The 18,840-nt window shown below is 35.3% G+C and overlaps 2 protein-coding genes across 6 annotated transcripts; one reads left to right on the top strand and one right to left on the bottom strand.

The window, feature by feature from the left end:
• Positions 1 to 209: 209 nt before the first annotated feature.
• On the bottom strand, positions 210 to 3,845 carry LOC118748868 (RILP-like protein homolog). Of its 2 annotated transcripts, none has more exons than XM_036483585.1 (6): positions 3,404 to 3,845; positions 3,005 to 3,339; positions 2,628 to 2,936; positions 1,595 to 2,055; positions 1,217 to 1,312; positions 210 to 699 (listed from the first exon to the last, which is right to left on the bottom strand). In XM_036483585.1, the coding sequence occupies exons 2-6, from the start codon at positions 3,308 to 3,310 to the stop codon at positions 594 to 596; spliced, it is 1,278 nt and encodes a 425-aa protein (XP_036339478.1). In that variant the 5' UTR covers positions 3,311 to 3,339; positions 3,404 to 3,845; the 3' UTR covers positions 210 to 593. The 2 variants fall into 2 exon arrangements, with proteins under 2 accessions (XP_036339478.1, XP_036339479.1); XM_036483586.1 differs by having other exon boundaries at positions 3,005 to 3,631; positions 3,691 to 3,845.
• A 717-nt stretch (positions 3,846 to 4,562) lies between these two features.
• LOC118748866 (zinc finger FYVE domain-containing protein 1-like) lies at positions 4,563 to 17,628 on the top strand. 4 transcript variants are annotated; one of them, XM_036483581.1, is made up of 10 exons: positions 4,563 to 4,656; positions 4,755 to 5,070; positions 13,244 to 13,666; positions 13,737 to 13,947; positions 14,130 to 14,575; positions 14,924 to 15,087; positions 15,521 to 15,695; positions 15,759 to 15,951; positions 16,253 to 16,426; positions 16,515 to 17,628. In XM_036483581.1, the coding sequence occupies exons 2-10, from the start codon at positions 5,002 to 5,004 to the stop codon at positions 16,976 to 16,978; spliced, it is 2,319 nt and encodes a 772-aa protein (XP_036339474.1). In that variant the 5' UTR covers positions 4,563 to 4,656; positions 4,755 to 5,001; the 3' UTR covers positions 16,979 to 17,628. The 4 variants fall into 4 exon arrangements, with proteins under 4 accessions (XP_036339474.1, XP_036339477.1, XP_036339475.1 ...); XM_036483582.1 differs by lacking the exon at positions 4,563 to 4,656 and adding an exon at positions 11,317 to 11,522 and having other exon boundaries at positions 4,986 to 5,070; XM_036483583.1 differs by lacking the exons at positions 4,563 to 4,656; positions 4,755 to 5,070 and adding exons at positions 11,178 to 11,213; positions 11,317 to 11,522.
• Positions 17,629 to 18,840: the final 1,212 nt, after the last annotated feature.

The raw sequence follows: 18,840 nt of genomic DNA, 5'->3' as shown, positions 1-18,840 counted from the left end.
AATGAGACGCGCGGCAAAAAATAAATACGCGAACGGAGCAAATTTTAAAAGTTCAAAAATTCCTGAAAAAAATGTGTAACATAATTTTGTGTTACACAAAGGCATAAACTTTACTTAAACTATTTCGCTATTGCTATTTTGTGTTTTCTTAAAATCCTTAATCACACTTAATTTTTTGCAACCGCAATTTAATAAATTTTAAGCTACTCGCTTCATACTTTCGCTGAACGTCTCAAAAATCACAAATTTTACACAAATTAGCAATAATGACCGCACTATAACGACATAAAAACCTATTTATCACTTATTTGAGCCAACAAATTTCTAAAAACATCACACATTTCCTTAATATAAAGTTAACCTCATATCAATTTTGTTCAATTATCGTCCCCTTTTTGTGTTAATATCTATGCGTTCACATAATGTTTATAAATTGTTATGCAATACAGAGTTTTATACTGCAAAGGAATGTTTTGCAATTTCCAAAATTTATTTCCAACAAATTGCGCCACGCCTATGTAATTGTGTACCCAGACCTCTTTATACTTTAGTTACATCACCCAAAAAAGACGACAATACAATGGCACAGCAATTTACTTAACATCCGCATTGCCAGGTGTAGCAGAGAGCGCCATTTTAGACAGTGTGGCCAAGGAACGTTTAGAAGTATCCGAAGTGTCGGAAAACAGGCGGCGGAAGCTAGAAAGAAAATTGAGATTTAGAAAGAATATTGCTTAAAGTAGAATTTTCAATATATCAATAGCACTTTATTAAAATAACTTATCTCGAGATATGACATTTTTTCCTTTAAAGTAATATTTCAAGGGGTTCCTAAACATTTCTATAACTATTAGCTAGCTGTAGGTTAATTTTAGGATATCCCTTTTAAAATACAAAATTTATTAAAATATAAAATTTTTAAATTAAACCTTATTATTTATTTTTAATTCAAAGTCAAAACTATAACGATATATATATATATATATTTATATATATATATGATATAAGTTGTTTTAATTAAATGGGAACATTTTCGTTAACAAACAGCTCGATACTTGAAAGGCGCTCAGTCGAACCGCTCTATTTTTTAGAGTCTACGAGTGCCTAAAAACTCTTCAATTAGCGATGAACAATGTTTATGCATTTGACTACTGACCATATTTTACTTTTCAATCATTAAACCCAAACAAATTCTCTTAATGCAATGTATACTCACAATTTGCGTATACCCGATTCACTGCTCTTCTTCCAAGGAGCATCGTCTGGCTCGTAGGGTAAAGGTCCTTGTACGGGTGCATCATGGTCAGGTGGCCTGGGAAAGGTAAAAGACATAAAGTTAAACGTCAAGTGGCTGTAATACCAATAAAAACATTAAAAATTAAAAATACAAATGCAAACAAAAAATGTATAAAGCAAATAACTTTTGAATGTATACAACAATAGTGCCGCACCAAGTGGAAAGCGACACTTGCCGCCACTCAAGCATAGCCGCCTCCACCCGAACAGCACAAAAAAAAAAAATAACTACCCCAACATGCTTTATAATCCACATCTACACACACACGCAAACTATTATTTGTTGCTTTTTACTCACGTGCCGCACACCGCTTCATGCGCTTCTTGTGATTCCTCATCCACCTCATCATCTTCGTCATCATAATCATACGAACTAGAATCACCTCCACCACCAGCGCCACCCGCTGCTGCCAGTTTCGCATTACTAGGCTTGAGTGCCTTCAATTCTTCGGTCAAATTGTCAACAGTAGTGATTAATTCGTCACGTTCGCAAATTAACTCCTTCAACTGTAACGTGGTGTAGCGCGGACGATTCGGATCATTCGGGTCGTCGCTGCACGATTTCACCAAATCCTCATTCTCTTTCTCTGCCAACCCAAGTTGCTTGCGTAATTGATTAATGTCACGGTATTGGTCTTGTAGTTGAGCAAGGAAATCAGCGCGCTCTTCGCACAGCGTCTTCACTTGGGCTTGTAGCATTTTGCGCCGGCGATGAGCATCGCGGGCGGACGACTTCAACCGGTCCACTTGTATATGCAGCTAAAGGGGAGAGCAATGGATGAGGAATAAAATGAAAAGAATACTAGGAAAAGCAAACAAGTATAAAAATAAATGCTAACACAAATAAATACAATAAAAACTCGCTGTTATAACACGGCAAAAGTTTTAAAGCCGGGGGTTCAGCGTTGTTGCTGTACAGGCAGCTGCAGATAATTGCCAACCAGTTGATTAAATTAGCCGAAGTTAACGAGCGTTAAATACACTTTATGATGACCTGAATAATGGAAAAAATCGCCAAGTCGCGTTGTAGCATAGCAGCGTAGGGTAATTAATTTTTCGCAAACCTTACAGAATGCAGAAAGGAAGGAAGTTGCGAAGGAGTTGTTGTGTGGGTAGAACATAGAATAGGCTACAAACTTTGGTTTAAGTTTTCGTTTAAGGCAAGTAATCAATTTTGTGTTTAAGTAGTTTTACTACATAGACTTTTGGCTGGAATAGTTTAGATATTCCGTGATGATAAAGCTCATGTAGTACATGTACAAAGGTGCTTTTTTAAGATAAGATGTGGCATTTTGTATGTATATACCATCCCTGTTCTTCAGCTGACTTACATTTTCTATTTCTCCGTATTTTTCCTGCAACTCATGCTCCTTCAATTTCAACTCGTCACGCTGTTTATAGATTTGATCTTTTAAACGCTGCAGCACTTGCGTATCCGTAAGCGCACTATTCAGCTCATTATTCGTAATACTAATAATACTTTCGGTCAAACTAGCACCCAAGCCGGAAGATTGTGCTGAAGAGGACTGCAGATCTTGGGTCTGCTTAACAAGTCGCTTATTCTCATCCTGCAAGGACTGCACCATTTCCACCAGTTCATTGGTTTCGGTACGCCATTGCTCCTCCAGCACTTCCATTTCCTGTAAAAAGAATTTATGTTATAAGTTATTATTATTGACTAAATTGTGTTTTCTGTGCCAAAACTTACTGTCTCGAATCGCCTGCGGTACTCAGCTCTCTCGGATTTTTCACTCTCCAGTTGTGCAATCTTATCGCGCAATTCCTGTATAGTCGCATTTTCCCGCTCATTCTTCGTTGCCAATGCCTCAAGCAGCTCCAGTGTATTTATAATCTTTGGCATTAGTCCCGTAACTGCATCAGTACCATAACGATCAATAATTCGTTCATATTCCTTTCCAATGTCCGATGCTAAATCGTAGACATCAACAACGGCGACGTCATCGATGGCATCCAGCACCATTTCACCCATTTCATTGATGTGAAAACCGGGCATGTAGAGTTGAAACCTAGCAACAATGTTTCCTACACTCGATTTATTTGATTGTTACTAAATGAAAAACTAAAACAGGAATAAATTTGTTTCTACTTGTTCTTAAGCTGCTAGAAGTTCGCTCCTCCTACAGCACTAGTGTCTTTTTCTCGCTGCCTTTTTGGATAAATATGTGAGTGAATTTTAAATAGCTTTGAAGAGTTTTATTGCGCCTCTATTACTCGACAGCTGCAGTTTCTTCCTGCCAACGCTACTTTTGGTGCACCACTGCCCACACACGGAGCAATTTGGTGTCGTCACTTCTATAATTAATGAGTGGAGTATCTATACACAAACACCTTTTATTAGTACTCGTATTAATATTTGATTTTCACACCCTAAACTTTTAAATATTTTATGTAAACAATTGCACTGAAAATAAGTATATCCTTGCAGGTTTGGTCCTTGCGCCAGCTGGAAAATATTGGATTACTCCTTTTTGAGACCGTTTCGCAAATTCTCCGTGAGTAATCGATGTAGAGATGCCAACTCTAGCAGGTATTTGAACTTTTGGTGGAATGGAGAAATTACATCAAATTTTGGGAGATGTCAGCAAAATATTTGGATTTCGGAGGAATCGGCCTTAATGTATAATTGAATGTGTAACGTCCCGGTTAGTGGTACTTAACAGGAGTGTTACATTTTTAGTTACAGCGAGAGAAAACCAAGCAAAAACCTTCGGCTTATCAAACTATCCTCGTATTTAAAGAAAATGGGAAATTCTTGTTGGATTTCGGAGGAATCGTCCTTATAGTCTTGGCATCCCGGAGTATCATCGAGCCACAGATGACAATGCACAGAGTTGCATGTATTAGTAGTAGGGCCAATATTTTATATATGTTGACTTTTACTTAATTTTTTAATTTAACGCTTGGGATTTCATATAAATAAACATGTGCATGAAAACAATTAACCATCGATCGGAATTATATGTAATTCTTAGTACATGTTCTCTGATTTATCATATTTTAATTTCTCTTTTTCTCATCCCTTAGACCCCTTTCAGGTACGTCAAGTCTTGATTTCAAGTCTGCTCGTGCGTTGGCGAAGGAGGAGGGACGAATGTACTTTTCCCCTCTCTGCACACCTCCTTCGCCCACGAACCGAGCAGACTTGAAAGCAAGACTTGACGTGTCTGAAAGGGGTCTTAGGTTCGGCCCTATTTACTAAACGGCAACACTTGCTGTTCCATTTCAAATCCCGTTTCGTTTGCGGCTGCAGTTTTTTTAGTTTGTTTTTTTACTTTGATTTTCCTGTTTAGTCGAGTGAAAAATTTAGCAACTGCGGTTAAAGTTACAAATTTCAACTAGGTATCTTGTTAATATTCTAAACAATTTGTGCTTTTCACTACAAATAAACGCAAATTAAGGTAAATGTACATTTATCTGTACGTTTTCAAAACTTTAAGGCGTGGCAGAGCAAGTAACAGGAAATTGCTCCAATCGGCAGTGCAACGTGATCCCTTTGTTTTCTGTCTTGACATTTGCGGAATTTCGGAAGACAAAGCAAGTTTTCTGATTACATGGAACTTGATAGAGACGCGGCAATAATTTTTGTATTATTTTGCAATAAACCCTGCAAACCGCGTTTAAACTACTGGAAACTGTGCTAAATAACGTGGACGTGTATTGGTTGTGCATATTAAACAAGTGAAAATGTTCAATAAGAATTTATCGGCTAATTCGGCCATAATGGAGGCATTGGAGTCATTGCCTGGAATCGGGGTAGGTAGAATAATATATTTTATACTATAACTTTACAGCCTATTTGAACAATATACCAACTTTTTATTATGGGCAATAGAGGATCACTTTAATTAGTAATCCAGAGTAGCAGAGATATGAGAAATCTGCGTAATAATGGCCATGTGAAGCGAATTGCGTATCAGAAAAGTACCATTTTCAAGTGTTTGTAAAAATTTGATATTAGTTTTTAATCGTTTAACTCAAATATATACATATATAACAAGGGATTTTCGATAAGTCAGCCATGCTCAGATCATAACTCAGCGACGTCCATAGTTGCACAAACCAACAAAATACGAGACGACGTGCACGGATGCTGAAAAGAGGTGTGTCAAACTGGTTAATGCGCTTTCAACATAAGTTCTGTCCATTTGTATTGATAGCGTGGTTCTGCCTCCATAAATTTGTAATATTCTCACTTTGTTTAGGGGCTTTGTTGACATTAGCTGATTGTAAATATGCAATTCCATGCTCTTGATAACCTTTTAACTTACATACATTATCATTGTATATGCATGTATGCATTCAAATGCATTTGATTACTTCAAAATTTTATAGACAAACTGGAAACAAGCAAGTCCATCGCGCGTTTTGTATTTGCTACAGCAGCACAGCTGGTATATTTGAGTTGTAAGATAATCCTCTGGTATATAGGATTTCCATGGGAGTAATAGTACTATTCATGTGCACTATTGTACTTTAGTTAGACCGATTTTTGTTTATTTTGTACATCGCAAATACACATGTATACAATAGCTTTCATTATCAACTTGCATGCGTCACCGTTGACCATTGACATAAATGTATTTTAAATTGTTCGATCCTAATATACGCAGTTTAAGTTTTTATTAAGTTAAAATGTGTTTGCTTAGCCACATACCGATGGTCATCTGCAATAACGACACAACTCAACACTAAAAAAAACCTTAATACTAAACTGGCACATGTCTCTTATCAAAAGATTTAGTAAGGATTAGACATTGTTCAGTACATAGTAAGTTTTTTTAGTGTTGCGTTGTGTCGTTATACACAAATTGATATTTCTGAAACTGAATATTTCTAGTCATTAGTCGAATGTACTGAAGTAAGTAAAAATGTTTAAACATTAAACATTTTACTAAAAAGTTCATTGCACCTAAGTAATGCTATGTATTTTAGTAAAAGATAACTAAAAGGGCGTGCCTCGGGCTATTACCGGTGCACCTTAATTTTTTTTGAAATGTCAGTTAGGCTACTCTGGCCCTCAAGGCCTCAATTGTCAAAGCAGAGATCTACTATCAATAGTTTTTAAATATGTTTACCAGTAAATATATGTACATACATATGTATGTACAATCGAACGTTCCGTTCATAGTTTGTGTTTGTTGTACAATTAAAGCTGATACGTATTTAAATAATATTTTGTGGCTTTGACACTGAACTCAACAGCTGATGGAAACGTGACTATTGGACAATGCTATGGTTAAAAGTTGTTTTTAATTCATTTACTAGTATGTATGTATGAAGGTTCATTTGTACATAGTACTTTTGTATGTAAAGCATTTGTGTCTTTCCGAACTATTAGCATGTTATGCGATTGGTTTTGTTTATAAACAAATACATATTCTAGCTTCCTCTTGTGCCTGTGTTATAAATATACGTTTTGCTAATCTATAAAAACTTTACAGTTAAGTTTTTTTTATATAACACATGATCAAAATATTTTTTTTTACATGGAAAAAAATCCGCAACACCCTCGACAAAAAAAATTCTAAAAAATCAACGGTAATTTTTAGCGACTTGAAACTTGCACTTTATTATACTAAAATTGAATGGGCTACAAAACTGCATACCCCAAAATTTTCTAAATATTCTAATTAAAAATTTTGAAATTTTGATGACAATTTTTTGAAGTTTGATTAATTTTTTTGCAATTTGTGCAAGCTTTGCAACTTTTGTTATTGTGGTTTCTGATATAGCTTGAATTATATTTTAAATGAAAATTATTAAAAATAAATAAATAAACATAATTTGCATGCAATATCGTTTTGAATTTCGTTGCTAATTAGTTGCACGCATCTGTATACATTAGAGTGGTCCAAAAAATGTTTATCCGAGATAGGGTTTGGGGCACCTTCCAGAATTGTTTCTCTTGCCAAAAGAGGTGCTGGTACCAAACTTTACGTTTCTTAATATAAATTGAGAGGATGGTCATATCTATAGCATCCCCATTTCAAAGTGATATTGTTTGCCACGTATGTTTAATTATTTATTTTCAAGAATGTTCAATTAAAATTCAGTTCATTCTCTTACAAAACCCATATAAACCTAAGTTTGTAAGGGACTACAAAAAAAAACGCAACAAATGTTCGTCCAAGTTTCAAACTTTTTTCAGAAGTGTTAGAATTTTTTTTAGTACACAGTTTTATAGCACATTAAATTTTATCCGATAATGTGCAAATTTCAAGTGGCTAAAAATTACCGTTGATTTTTTTGATTTTTTAGTACTGTGAGCCTGTGCTAATTGATAGACAACGCCGTGCGACAAAAACCAAAACTTTTTAAAACACGAAAAAGTCAATATATTCAAAAAAGTAGCTGCCAAATATAGTATAACTGCGTTTTTAATTTTTCTCCCTGTCGTCAGGATTTTTTTATAAAAGGCTTTGAAATTTACAGGATATTATTGAATAAAAAAATTATTTAAAAGATTTGGTGCATTTTAGAGTAACAATATAGGTATCAATGAAAAGGAAAAATTCTGTAGAATTAAAAAAAAATTTGCTAGCTCGATGCTCTTCTTCTGCTTCAAAGCAACTATCAAAAACTTCCACCAGTAAAAGTTACGAATTGGCACAGCAGAAATGTAAAATTTTCTCACCATAGTAAAAAGTTTTTCCACCATAGAACTTTTATACTGATTAGCATAGGCCCTGTGTACTTAAAAAAATTGTAACACTTCTGAGAAAAAAGTTTGAAATTTAGGTGAAAATGTGTTGCATGTTTTTGTAGTCTTACAAAGTTTTAAACTTTGGTTTATATGGATTTTGTTAGAGAATGAAATGTATTTTAATTTAAAATTCCTAAAAATAAATAAATAAACATAAGTGACAAACAATATCCATTTGAAATGGGAGTGCTATTGTATTGGCCAATACTGTACATAAATCAAAATTTCAAACTTTATACAAAATTTAAGAAAATGTAACAAATTTTCATAAAAATTTCAAGCTTCAGAATTTTTATAATAGCAATTTTTGAATAGGACGAACTCTGAAAAAAATACGACTTTACTTCGTTATCCTCATTTTTAATTTTGATACCTTATTGCGACAAATATTTCAAAAATGTCCTTAAAACTTGTTCTGCATGAATTATTAGTAAAAAGAAAGCGCTATAAAATGGTACAGGATAAAAAACTTCATACCCAAAAATTTTATAAAGAGTCAGGTTAAAAAACTCGAAATTTTGATGAATATTCTGAATTTTATAAAGTTTAAAACTTTGATTTATATGGTTTTTTAAAGCTTAGACAATATTTTTATAGAAAAAATTACAAATAAAGATTAGCTTGAAACTTTGATTTATTTAGTTTTAGTTAAAGCTTGGTCAATATTTTTATAGAAAAATTTACAAAAAAATTAACTTGAAAAGCAACACGTAAACACTTGTTTGAGTCTCTATATGTATGTATATGATGATGACACATTCCTTAACATTTATTCTCTTAAGCGCTCAATATGCTTACAAATAACTACATTTACAACAAAGTGATTGCCTTCATTACAGTCGTTTACATTTGCTAAAGACATCAAACGATATCTTATCTTTGTACATATAGTATTTTATATACAGTCAAACGAACGCGATGCACTTAGAAGCTGTTTCAATCGTTTTCTGTTTTTAATATTTCTCCAGGTGAAAAGGGCAATGAGTTTCACATATCCCCCAACAACAGTAACGGCTAATAGTCATGCAATGAGCCCGCAATGCGACAGCAGTACTACTACTTATTTTTCTTTAGCGATTGCGGCGTATCGGATTGTCTACCCTTACTATTGAAGTCCCTCGAAATCAAGAATTTTAACTTTGTGCTTAATAAATCCGTAACTGACTCAGTAAACGACGAAAATCCTCGAAAACTATGCAGTGCTGCCAAGTTTTTCCGTTTTACAACACTATGTAGTCGAGTCGAAATTGTAGGCAATGACATGAAATTTTCGATACGATTCGACTCACGAAAAACGATTCGCATTCGACACGACTCTCGCAATAAGCCTGAATATGTTAGTGTTTGGCCGAGCTTGTATCATCAGGCTCATGCATATCTATCCCTAATCAACCGCCAAAAAAGCGTAAACGGCCGCCGCAATAAAAAAGCATTTCTGCTTCAAAAAGAAAATTTTGAAAAAATATCGGTAACGGTCACTTTGCGTTAAGACTTTGACATGGACACAGTGCCTTTTAAGCCGATAAGAACCCTTACGGCTGATTTTTAAAACCTCAAACGTTCACCAGTCCGTATCTTAGTCAAAGTCAGCTATAAAGATTTTGAGATCTCACCTTTACCTTAGATATACATATGAATATCTATATATAAACCAGCATGAATCAACTGGGAACAATTTTCTCCTATGTTTCTCAACCGATTCGAATGGTTGTTGCTTTGTTGGAAAGGTGTTTGGTAGGAGGAGTGCACAAAGTTTTAACTTTCCCGATAGGTGGCGCAGGGGTCGAGCTACGCTAAAAACTCCCATTTATGGTCTGATTTGTTTCAAAAGTGGAATATATATTCGCTATGTAAGGACAAATATACCTGCCAAAATGGACAACATATTCCGAGTTATTTCAAATTCACGTCCATGCAATATGCTATTATATCTTTGATGCTTTCCATTTTAAGGTGCAATCCCGTATTCCTCGGACTCGGACTAGTAAAACTGTCAAAAAATAAAAATTCACTCAGAGCGAGAGAGTAACATTGAAAAGTACGGGATCGCTTTCTAGTAAAAAATGGTAACTTCTGTCAACTTCAACATAACCTCCAAATTTTGGTTGTAAATTTTTGCTTATTTTGTATGTAAACGCACTCAGCTCACACATGTAAATAACCAAAAACACTTTCAAATTCATTAGAATCCACTTAAACAAGTAATTAAATACTTTTCAACATGAATTAGCAGAGTGCAATTTTCTTTTGTTTACAATTTGGTTGCCAAACACACTACAGCTGATCGTTTGACACATTTACCAGAATTTACCAGCAAAAAATTCTCGGACTAAAACTGGTAACTTCCGTGTCTCACAGGGCTTCATAAACACCACCTCGTACTATGACACATGCTGCCTGAGTAGTTTTAAAACAGCTTCCGTAATTGGCGTGAATCCATATTTCGGTAATCGATGTGCTTAAGCCGCTGTTTGTTAAGGCCGTTCGACCTTCTCGCTACTGTTATATCAACTCCATAAGCGGAGCCACTGCAATTAGCCTATGGTTCGTCGTTATCTTCTCGTCTGTTCCTGTTTGTCGATAAAAACAGCCGTTCTCTGGGTGGATGGTAGGACGCCTCTATCATAACTATGCTACTTAGTGAAATACCTTTCCCTCTTCGCCAGGGATGATTGATCTCACTTGTTTATTATCTACAGTAATACAAGTGATTTGCTGCAGCTAAATATTTCTGGCATTCTGAGGTGAGCTTAGCCATTTCATCATTCTTATCCAAAGCAAATTAATATCAAAAAAAAAGATCGCGAAAAAGACTTGCTAATTTTTCACTTGTATTTTGCTCGCCAATTCGCGCTTTCAAGTTCGTTTCCCATTTCACGCTTCCATGCTGTCTACTACAACCTACGTTTAACTCTAGTGCTTACCGCCTCTCGGCGTGTTATCACTCTCGTATGTATCATTGCTTGATTTCTCGCTGCTTGCATAGTTATTTGATTTTATTTTTATTTATTTACCGCAACTCAGCTGTTCTTTTGTTATTTATGTGGCTTTGTATCAAATATTCAAAGCCACTTCTACGAGCAGCGAACCACAAATCGACAACAGAAACCTTTTGCGCAGCACAGCGTCTCAAGCGCTCAAGTCAATGGTGAAATTTCAGTTTAGCTGTGCACAATGGCAAAAGCGCTGCTGCGTATTTATATTTATTTTTAAAATTATCAGCTGTGCAGTTTTTTAATTATTATATTTTTTTTTTAATATCTTTTAATAGTTTTTTCTTTTTTCCACCACTTCAGGTGCATATTTATGCAATACTAGATAAGGGTGCGGGCGCGCGCGAAATAAGCGCAATCAAACAGGGAAATTTGCATCTAAAATTGCAATTGTAAGACTGGAGTGGTTGTGGAATGGAACTGCGTGGAATATTAATTTCTTATATAAGCATGAGCATTATTAAAAAAAAGTGATGGAAAAAATGTGGTTTTCTGTGTCGTTGGATGAGGTAGGTTGAGAAACGAACTTCTATGAAAATTATTTAAAAAATGCTAAAAATGCGGTTGTGTATAAAAAAATTTAACAATCATATAAAATGATTTAATTTGTTAGAAAATTGCTTCGGAAAACAAAATAATCAGCTGTTCCTAAAACTTGTAACTTCTGGCTGGTTTAGCGCTTTTATACTTTCTTGCATGTTTCTTAGTTTTTGGCAAGTTACTGGTTAGTTTTCTATGTTGGAGATTTCGAAAACACAATTTTTTTTTCGGAAATTTGGTTAGTGGTAAGTTACTGGACATTTTATTACTGCAAAGTACGAAAACATAGGTATTGTCTGCCGAGAGGCGACTACCAAACAATGCTGGCATCTAACCTGGTTCAGATGTTGAGGGTTGCCACCTGTTTAAAAAATAATTTTCAATTTGGATTAAGGTAATTGAAATACGTATCGCCCAATGGGTGCCAGACGAATCAGGTTTAAGGAGATAGTAGTTGAAAATATTTTGCAGAGGGTTACCACCTATTTTAAGAGTCGAATATACACACGGTATATGAAATTTAAAAATATGGAGTCATAAGAAATCTTTAGTTTGAACATATAAGCGTTTGAAGAGGGTTGCCTCCTGTCGAAAAAGTTAGATTGAAATTATTTAATAAGGTAAATGAATTTATAAAAGTTGTTAATCAATCGAAATGCGTTTGAAAGGGATTTATTTGGTCGGTGTTATGCAGAAATTTTGTTTGGTCAAGCTGCAGCAAATTCGGCGTTGTCATATACAAAACTTTTAGACAATTGTTGCTATACACAAAATTCTCATTTCGTGTTGGCAATAGCCATGAAAACCATAATGAACGTGCAACCCTGTGCCAAACTCGACATAACCACCTCCGAGCAAACTAAGCAGCCGCCATTTAATTTGCAAACAAAAATATGTCTGCATAACACCGACGTTTCTGAATTGTGTTTTGGAGAGTCGCCACGTGTTTAAAAAATCTATTTCAACTTAATTCATCAGTTAATTGTAATATAATTCACAATGCCAAACAAAAAATTTAAAAAAGATTTAAGTTTGAAAATACTTTTAAAGAGGGTTGCCATCTGTTTAAAAAGTCTAATTTATGTTACTTATACACAAGTTAAATTAAATGCTAAAATGTTAGTACCAAGCGTTAGAGTTTTAAGGAAACTTTAGTTTAAAAATAATTTTGAAATTCAAAAATGAGATGTCAAATTAAAGCACTGGGCCGGTAAATGTGTATATAAGGTTTTTTATTTTGGAAGTTAAAACATTTTATAGCGGTGCGGATGATCTGAAATTTGATTAAATGAAATACCGAGAGCTCTTTTCACTCAGACGGATTTAGATGAAACATTTGGAATATTCTTTTTAGCTAGGTTGCCTGTTTATAATTTTAAATTCAGTTGGACCTTTTAACGACTTGCGGGTTCACTAGTACATACATATTTATGTACGTATGTTTTTACCGTGCTGGTAAATCTTCAAAATATCAGCTAAATGAAGTTATTAGTACTACTTTTACGTTTAACCAGTAAATGTAAATCCATTAAAATTTCATTGCACTCGTACAAGGCTATAAAAGTACAAAAAAAAGCAACATTTAAAATTTATATTATATTAAAACATTGCGTTAAGCACCCTAAATTTTTACATATTTCCATACACAGTTTAATTAATTTCTTTTATACATTTGTTCTCTCCTCTACAGAACGACACCTCCAATACGAATGTACCGATTAGCAATGATTTCAAATCGATTGATTGCTGCATTCCTGTCGCCAAATATGAGCTACCCGACTACTCCACAGATCATTCGTTTCTACTGATGGACGCCGAGGAGAATTTACGTATACCCACACCAGAGCTATTTCGCAAGAAACTTAAATGCACAGATGACACAAAGATCAAAGTAATTTCCATATTCGGCAATACAGGCGATGGCAAATCGCATACAATGAATAATACTTTCTTCGACGGCGCCGAGGTGTTCATGACATCGGCAGAGCAGAATTCTTGCACGATAGGTGTCTATGCGGCACTGCAACGCGACATGGATGTGCTGTGTCTGGACACCGAGGGACTGTTGGGCTCATCCAAACACCATAATCGACGCATACGCATGCTGTTGAAGGTAAACTGCATATTTTGTTATAAAGATCTTACTTGTTTTAATAATATGTTTTTATTTCATTTCAACATAGATTCTGGCCGTTTCCGACATTGTTATATATCGCACACGTTCTGAACGTTTACACAGCGATATGTTTGAGTTTTTGGGATCTGCTTCGGAGGCGTTTTGCTTGCATTTCGCACAAGCACTGCAGTCGTTGCCAGTGCCAGGCACAGCGCAAACGCTAGGTCCCGCTGTCATTATCTTCCATGAGACACAGCACACAAACCCGCTTGATGGTTGTAAGTACATGCCAATATACATACATACATGTACAAAAAGAAAGGAAATAATAGACAAGAAAATATTAAGCCATTAAGACGCTTTAATATTTTTTATTGACTATTTCTTTATCATTCCATTTTTATTATTATTTTGTACATTTATTTATTTATGTATTTTTTGTTTTGTTTTTGTTTTGCAGCTGTTGCCGAAAGCGCCGAAGATCAACTGCGCAAATGTTTCGAACGTCACAATCAGAAAATCAACGCTTTCAGTTCAGTGCGCTATATAGGCATACAAACGCCAAAGCATGTGGCCACCGATTATAGTAAACTTAAGTCTGCTATAAAATTGGAAATCGCTAATACCACCGTACGTTCACCACGTCAACCCAGTGTTGTGTTCAAAGCAATGAATGCGCTCAATACCAAATTCTCCGGTGAAATAGTGGAGAAATCAATAAATCCTTTTCCCGAACAATTTTTCACATGTCCGGTGCGTTGTGAAGCGTGCAACCAGCGCTGTCAGCGTTCGATGGGTCATTTGAGCGATGGTGAGGCGCATATGAATCAACAGCCTTGCAACTATCAGAATCAGTATGACAATAAGAAGTACCTGTGCAAAATATGCTACAAAAATGGCAAGGAGGTGAGTTGAAAAGAATTAGTTTTTTCATAAAAAATTACATAGTATCCAATTTGCAAAGAGTATCCAAGAGCTTATCACACATAACTGGATAAATGATTGTCCTAGGCGAAAGTAATTAAAAATAAACAAAACATAGAATAATTTAAGAACTTCGTAAATTAGCAACATTCTCCGAGACTGAGAAATTGCATTCCAAACATCAATCACTATTTCCCGAAACCTGCCGAAAGTAAAATACTACAATCTTTTGTCCATGCGACCATTTTTCTTCGTCCGATACTTTCAGCTCGAGGCACACGATTTTCTTTGATCGGGTGAATTTAAAAATATATATATTTTTTTTCACAGAACGTCGTCACATTTAGCACACAAACAAAGAACGACAGCTCATGGTCAGGATTGGCTAAGTATGCATGGAAAGGTGGCGTCATCGATTGTCCAAGCTGTGGCGAAATATACAGATCACGTCAATATTGGTTTGGTAATAAGTCACCGGAGGAGACATCTGTTAGGTAAAGCGAAATTTAAAAGCATAATGCTAAACTGTAGCAAAAAGATGAATTAGTTAAAAAAATATACATATCGCTTATTTACTTCAATAGTGTCATAACTCAAAAAAACAGAACTCGAGAAAACTGCTTTAAAGTTTTGAATTTACATATACTCCCATAGTAAAAATGAATACATATTTTGGTCTAGTGGCGTACTGTTAATCGATACAGCAATGAAATTTTTACACAACATAGAAGAAAAAGTAGCGGTAATTTCTGCGTACTTAACTCAATATTAATAGTCTTTGGATTATGACACTATTGAAGTAAATGATCTATATGTAAGTATAATAAGTATAACATCAAATTGGCTTCTCATTTTGGTATTTATTTCCAATGATAAAAATGAAAATTGTATTTATGTACAATATGTCCAATTTCCTCACACATACAGATCAATAATTGTACACGTTTGGGAGCCAAAGGGTCCATCACACTCCGCACAAATGGTACTCGATAGGGTATCAACACTCGGCGAAGCACTACCCAAACTCCATCCCAATGCAGTGACCGGTTGGCTAGCTGACTGGGTGGCGCCCGGCTATTGGAAGCCAAATAGTGAAATTATTGTAAATAAAAAAACTCAAGAAAAAAACTACAAACTAAATACATTCCCATATTTCGTTTTACAGAGCTGCCATGCATGCCAGAAGGTATTCGAAAATACTGGTTTACACAAGCATCACTGCCGCAGCTGTGGCGAAGGTTTTTGCCATGCATGTAGCCAAAAACAAATGCCAGTACCAGCGCGCGGCTGGTCAGAGCCAGTGCGAGTGTGTAATTCATGTTATACGCTATTGCAGAATAAACCGAATGCGGTGCCGGGTAAGAAATGCTGCGAAATTAATAAAATATTTGTAGAGATAATAGAACGCATTTAAAGACAAAAAAATTTATAAAAATTAGAAATTCCCAGAGTAAAAAATTTTGGAATGTGAATTTTATAATCGGTGCACTTTTCGAATGCTTCCAAATTTCATTTCTGCACTTAGCACTTTTTACTTCTGCTTTTACTTTTTTTATTTCTACACTATTTTGTTCACATTTATGCACCTCAAAAAAATATTACTATTGTCCTTCAAAAGAAAAACTATATATACGTTTATATAAATTTCTTATTGTACAGCAAATACAACCGAAGCATTTAATCATACCAATTCCAATTCAAATTCAAATCCAAATAATAATATCACAGGCCCACCAACGACTGAACAAGCTGACATAAGTGTGCGAAAAATAGGTGAGGTAATCATCAATCCATTGGGCAGCATAACAAAGGGAGCTTATGAGTTTACCAAAGGTATATATAAGAAATTTTGTGTGAATATACATAACCCACTGAACATCAATAAACTTACATATGTATGTACATCTCTCTCCTTTACCAGGCATCATTAAGGATACCGCCCGCCCCTCATACTGGGTGCCGGATGCCAAAGCGCCAACTTGTTACATCTGTGAGACACTCTTTGGCACTGCTGAAGAGTTGGCTATAGCAAAAGCTAATAGTGTCATTGCCAGTAGCAGTGGCAACAGCACCACTACTACCAGTCCTGCACCAAAAACAACAAAAGAAAATATTGTCAATGGCAATATCGCCGCGGGTAGTAGCGCTGGTAATATAACGAATGGCGGTTTTAATATTCCCTCACCCATTGGCGACTGTCTACGCCATCATTGTCGACGCTGCGGTCAAGCAGTGTGTGAGCACTGTTCGCAACAACGCCAGCCGGTGCCCGAGCATGGCTGGGATGTGCCAGTGCGTGTCTGTGATAAGTGTGCCGATCTAAAGCAGTGCGATCCGACCATTGGTCAGGCAGCCAGCGGCAGCAGTAATAATGTTGCAAAATAATTAATGCGTATGCAGCAAGATTTAATGCGTCCCCGACTTGAGGCGGTTGCATTTAAGATGTATGCGTGAAAAAGAGGAGCACGATTTTTTCTATGCGCTGTGTGTTTTGCATTTTATTTTTATTTTTGGCCATTTGGTACATTGGACTGCATTAGAAAGTGGAAAAAGAATAACTAAAAAATAATAATCCCATATAAAAACATATTTTCCCATTTCTACATTTTTCAATTGATATTCACCTATACATTTTATTTTAGGACTACGCATGTGAACTACAAATGTTTATATATGAAGCGTATAAAAAATTTGACTTAGTGCAAGTTTAAAAAGTTATCAGTGAAGTTATCATAGCCTCTGGCAAGTTTTTTTTTTCAAAGCCTCCATTTCTTCAAAGGTCTCTTCATTAATAAAATTTACAAAATTTTCAATAAACGTTCTACCATATGGATTAATCGCTTTAAGAACGCTGGTTTGGCTGCTCCACCAAATAACTCATAGCAATATATTTTCGGTTTACTTGGGACAGTAAAGTTACTATGTTCCCTTACAACTGTTTTTCTTCAAGGGCACTTGCATTTTAATTATTTTTCTTTTTCGACGACTTCAAAAAACGGAGAAGGTTATCAATTCGTCGGAATACTTTTTTTTTATGTATGTTACCGCATAACTGGACCACGTCAACCGATTTCGATAATTCTTTTTATATCGGAAGTGTGGTGCCTCAAGGGTGGTCCCATACTAATTTGGATTAGATCCGATCATTGGATTATGAAGAAGTTAACGGTACTCCTAAATTTTTATATGAGAATTGAACTCGGTTGTTTGTTTACTTAAAAATTACTTGTTAGTTTGCTGTGCTCAGTGAGGCTTTTGGAAATTTTCAAGTTTAATGTAACTAATTACAGCACCATTGAATATTTATTTAAATGTTTATACGCTTCATTGTACACATAAGTATGTAGTCAATTAGATTTTTTTGTTTAACTCACAAAGGCTACAAAATTGTAACGAATGATTGTGATACTTGCTTGAGAGTTTATGTGTATAGTATATGAATGTTCAAAACGCATTTTGTGATGCTTATTTTTCCCACAAATATATAATATACATATTTACTTCTATATTTAGTACCCATATAATATATGTATAAGCTGCATGCTAAAGCAGAATGTTTGCTAAGCAGCATCTTTATATGAATACTATGTACGTATGTATGTGTATACAAAAATTATTAAAGGAAATTATAAATATATGCATGTATGTTTATACGATACTTTTATTACTACGATGTTATGTTAATTTAGTTAAAAACAAAAAAAAAACTTAAAAGCAAATATCTTACATTTAATGCAAAAGGAAATGAAAAGTTGTCATGTAGTTTAATAAATTTATTTGCTCGAAAATACGCTCTAATACTTGTTTAAATATTTATTTGCATCAAACTCAATGGGTGATCTTTTAAATGGTACGTCAGTGAAGTATAGACGTTCTTTTGTGCATGCAGTTACAGTTGCACGGCTATACTCAATGCCGACACTTGCATCCTCGTTCGCGCACTGTGGACAACGTAAGCAACCCATGTGCGAGATACCGTAACCAATCCGAGTGGAGCCTTGGGCCACGGCAGAAAGAGAGGGAGGTGCGGTGTGGCCACTGGGAACTATTCAGTTTGAGGGATCAAAGAAGTCAGCAGCATCTGTTAAACAGTAGTGCGGATTTGTGGTTGGGGTAAACGAATGATCCGCATCAAAGCTAAATTCAACAAGCTAAGCCTCATTTATGCGCACGCCCCGATGGAGGACTAAAGAGCAGTTCTGCGAACGCTTATAGGGAGCATATGAGCGCTGCCTCCTTCACAATGT

Source organism: Rhagoletis pomonella, unplaced genomic scaffold (assembly GCF_013731165.1).
Source record: "Rhagoletis pomonella isolate Grant_MI unplaced genomic scaffold, Rhpom_1.0 Rhpom_scaffold_00013, whole genome shotgun sequence".
Lineage (NCBI taxonomy): Eukaryota > Metazoa > Arthropoda > Insecta > Diptera > Tephritidae > Rhagoletis > Rhagoletis pomonella.
The sequence above is the reverse complement of the archived record's forward strand: the minus strand, read 5'-3'. Positions and strand labels throughout refer to the sequence as shown.